General features: G+C 27.6%; 1 protein-coding gene across 1 annotated transcript; it reads left to right on the top strand.

The window, feature by feature from the left end:
• Positions 1-2,431: 2,431 nt before the first annotated feature.
• On the top strand, positions 2,432-4,117 carry LOC107637632 (uncharacterized). The gene is made up of 4 exons (XM_016341023.3): positions 2,432-2,729; positions 2,827-2,878; positions 2,957-3,024; positions 3,447-4,117. The coding sequence occupies exons 1-4, from the start codon at positions 2,589-2,591 to the stop codon at positions 4,026-4,028; spliced, it is 843 nt and encodes a 280-aa protein (XP_016196509.1). The 5' UTR covers positions 2,432-2,588; the 3' UTR covers positions 4,029-4,117.
• The last annotated feature ends 235 nt before the right edge of the window (positions 4,118-4,352 follow it).

Below are 4,352 nucleotides of genomic sequence, written 5' to 3'. Positions count from 1 at the left end.
TCAATTTAAAAGAAGATATAACAACGGAATAGATTGGTATTTTTAAAAGAAATAAAATTTAAATTTTGATTAAATGACTAAAATAAAATAAGATTTGTAATAAAAATATAACATTTCAATTACTATAAATGAAATTAAGATGTAATTCAAATATTAAGAACTAAAATAATAGTTTACACTGATAGATAAAAATATTATTACTCTTTTTTTTTTTTTTTGTCATTTTTTATTATTAAGTTACAATGAGAAGTATTCTCAGAAGTTAACGATGGGCTATGCACAATTTTGTTTAATTTAGTGTTTGGTCTCAACTTTAATTGGGCCTAAGTCTAGTGGAATAGATTCACTGGACCGTGAAGAAAAATACAAGTCCTTTCCCTGCAATACCACATACGATGACCATGTTGAGTACTAAGGCCAACAAACTCTCCGATCTAGAGGGTTTAGTCTTAAAAAACAAAAATCTCTTTAGTAATCAATCGTATTAGGTATGTCTTCATGACCTCATTAATGTTTGGTCAATTTATACAAGAATAATACTAGGTAATCTGTTCACCTGAAAAAAAAAAAAAAATACAGGGTAATAAACTTTTTTCAATTAATATTAGTTAATTTGTTTAAAAATTATTTTGTTTATCTTAAATTTTAGACTTGAAGTCATAAATTATTAATTTTAAATTTTAAATTATAAATTTAAACCTTAAATTTGGTTAATATTGAGTATTGACTAACTAAAATTTAGTTTTTTTTATAATTCTTTTTAATAACTGTGTAGTGCATTTATGTGATGATAAATTGATAATCGATGAATGTATAAATGTATTTGTCCAACACTAGTTTCCTTCAACAAAATAGTATGACGGGGAAAGCCCCTTTGGGCAAACTTACCATTTTGGATAGTGAATGGAGCTATTTGAGAATTCAGCGCCAAAATCATTGTTGAACCATCACAAATTAAACTTCCTTCTAAAGCCATTATGCAATGCAAGTTATTACATTTCAGTTTCACCTAAGATCCAACAACTAACACAATAACACATTATAATAAATTCAAAGGAGAATATAGAAAGAAAAAATAAATAAAAAAAATGCAAGGTAAGGATCTATTAGAAAATTTATTATTATTATTATTTTCACCTACTTAACTTAGGGTACCTTTCGATGCCTAAGATTCAACCAAGAATCATATAGTGTGGCTAATCATACCAGAACGCTCTCCATATTCAAGGTTGTTAATTGACACCTACCTACCACATTCACAAAATTTCTCCATAACCGTCACTAATGAGTCATGACCCTTCATCTAAGCTATCATTTCTCCACCTGCAAATAACATCTTTCATCTGTATTACTCTCAGTGTTATAGGTTCTAGGGGCTAATTTACCTGCACCTCAAAATGGAAGGAGTTACCTTTTTCATCGATGTTATGTAATATACTAAGTCGTCCTTTAAAAAAGATATGCACATCAAAACTCAGCTGCAGAATTAGTTATCATATATATATTTATGTATAAATATATATAATTTAATTTATTTTTAATATATATTTTATATTTATAATTAATTTTAGTATATATATAATATCATTAATTTTCATAATATATAACCTTATACTATAAACAATAAAATTTAAATGATATCAGAGCTCATATATATATATATATATATATATATATATATATATATATATATATATATATATATATATATATATATATATATAACTTTGGACAAATTAGTATACCATGGAATTATGCATTAGAAACAAATAACTTTATTTTAAAAAAATACAGATTAGTCACCCAAAAAAAAATTATAATATTTTTTTATGTAACTTACTTAAAACGATGTTTAATTTGAAATAGTCACCAAAAAAAATTTGAAATGAAATGAATAATATTAAAATTACACGCATGATCATTGCCCAAACCAGAGTATGTCCGACATTGATATACCATGCATGCGTTATATACTTATATTATTGTTATCTTACATATACACTAAAAATTAATTATAAATTATTATATCATATTATAAATTTCTTCTGAAAAACAAAATTCATGAAATTATATAGTCTCCTAGGCCATACAAATACTTGGATAATGATTTTAGTTTCACTTTATAATGTTCTAAATTCAATCTAACGGTACTAACATGTAAAAATTAATAAACTACTAAAAGTCAGTTATTAAATCGGTCAATAAAATACATCTTGAAATACTATAAAAATGCTTGAACTTTTATATATCAGTTGCTCACTTGCTTGCAATCTTTTAGCTGCAAGGCTTTCTTTATTAGTTGCAACCAAAACAAACTTAATTTCAATTTAAAATTTCAAAATTCAAAACTCAACAGATTAAATAAAGTAAAAATAAAAGAAGAAAACCACTCCGCAATGCTTGCTCATTATTCTAAACCGCTCCACTTCTATTATAGTATTATTATTGTTATTACTATTACTATTTACCCTCTGCATTCAAAAACTAATTAAAATTACAAAACACCATGTTCACTAATCACTACCACTTGTGAAGGAACTTTCACCCTTTCCTCACTAATCACTACTCTCAATTATTATTATTCTCAAATGGGACAAGAATCAGATTACAAAAGCCAACTGGTATTGGAGATTTGCTCAATTTCCACACGTTCTGTTGTATGTGTTCATAGACTTGTCCCTAACAAAACTAATAAGCCACCTTTCATTGATTGGTACTGCATTCTTGGAGTAAGTATTAACATTTCTAATGATGACCCTTTTCCTTTTTGGTGCTAAAGTTTGTAGCTTTTATCTTGGTTCTTCTTTATGTGATGAAAAATAATAGGTGGCAGGAAATGCAGATGTAAATACAATCCGAAAGCAGTACCATAAACTTGGTAGGTTTTATTAAGGTTAACTCTAATTTTTATTATGATGTAATGAGTAATAAGCCTTGCAACTTTTTCTTGGGTCAGCCTTGCAACTTCATCCAGATAAGAATAAGCACCCCAAGGCTGAAATTGCATTCAAGCTTCTATCTGAGGTTAGTTTATGATATTCTTTTTCTTCCTTTTCCTTATTTTTGTTTTTCTAAATTATTATAAACCTAGGGATGATCAATAAACGATGAGCAAATGGTTTTAAATTATAACGGGATAAAATATATTTTTTGTCCTTAAGATTTAAAATATTTCGAACATTTAATTTTATTCAATTGTTTTAATTCTTTCGTTTCATTTAATTTTGTTTCTAATGTTTTAGATAGAGTTAATGTTTGAGAGTAATTTTGATTTAAATAAAAAATATTAAAGATATTTTAAAAAGAATCACAAAAATTAAGAATAAAAAGCATACTTCACCCTTGTGATATTGCAGTTGCATTGTAGAGCCCGAATTGCAATTTAAAACCAAGTTCTTAGTTAAAAGAAATAAAATCGCCACTCAGTTATTTTGATTTTTATGTAGGCATATGCATGTTTATCTGATGCAGCAAAAAGAAAAGCTTTTAACTTGGAGAGAAGCAAGAGTTTATGCATTGAGTGCAACAGAATCCCTAGCAATTCAAACAATAATAACGGATCTTCTTCAAGTTTCAAATCATCAAGGAGTAGTAGCATCAGCAGTAGTTCAAGATCATGTAAGCTTTGGCGAAACATCAATGACATAAGAGAAAGTTTAAGGGAAGAAGCTAAGGTGATAGAGAAATGTTTGAGGGTAAATAATTCAATGCCAACAAAGAATTATGATGATGATTATATGCATAGAAGTAGAGGGCCTAATAACAATAATAATAAGCATAGAGTTGAGAAAGAAACACCAGTTTTCAATCCATCAAATTACTTGTACCAAGGGTACCCTCATAGGAGAAATCATGTTAACAAGGATTATTCTGAGAAATTTTGGTACTTGCAGCAAGAAACTAATGCAGTGCAAAGTAATAACTATTCCAAGGGAGGATCAGATAAGTTTTCTTCATCAGTTTTTGAGGCTGAAACACAGAGGAGCATGTTCAGTAGAAAATTTGGTCCTATCCCCTCACAATGTTAGATTCAGCTTTTTTTTTCTTTTATTTATTTAGTTATATAAAGTAATGTGATTTGACATGTTCTGGATTTTTTTAAAGGACTAATTGAACATCATTATTTTATCTCATGTGAAGTTTAGTCTACTCATTTTATTTTGGATACTATGCTGGCTCGTTTATGATTTGTTATCAGATGGAATTTCAATAAAGGTACATATTTTATCTTATCTATTTTGGTTTTCCACCGATATATGCATACTCTATTCCTTACTACAGAACTATGCCTTTTAATACTAGTCTTTTGTTATCCTTTTTAGACTTCGAACTGGATCTAACTTGGCAAAGTA

Source organism: Arachis ipaensis, chromosome B4, assembly GCF_059453495.1.
Source record: "Arachis ipaensis isolate K30076 ecotype BB chromosome B4, ASM5945349v1, whole genome shotgun sequence".
In the NCBI taxonomy this organism is placed as follows: Eukaryota; Viridiplantae; Streptophyta; class Magnoliopsida; order Fabales; family Fabaceae; genus Arachis; species Arachis ipaensis.
The sequence above is the reverse complement of the archived record's forward strand: the minus strand, read 5'-3'. Positions and strand labels throughout refer to the sequence as shown.

Bases quoted from the DNA above. Each gene is read 5' to 3' on its own strand.
- LOC107637632 (XM_016341023.3), top strand. From the start codon at position 2,589: ATGGGACAAGAATCAGATTACAAAAGCCAACTGGTATTGGAGATTTGC. The intron at 2,730-2,826 runs GTAAGTATTAAC...GAAAAATAATAG, and splicing joins ATTGGTACTGCATTCTTGGA to GTGGCAGGAAATGCAGATGT. The intron at 3,025-3,446 runs GTTAGTTTATGA...ATTTTTATGTAG, and splicing joins CATTCAAGCTTCTATCTGAG to GCATATGCATGTTTATCTGA.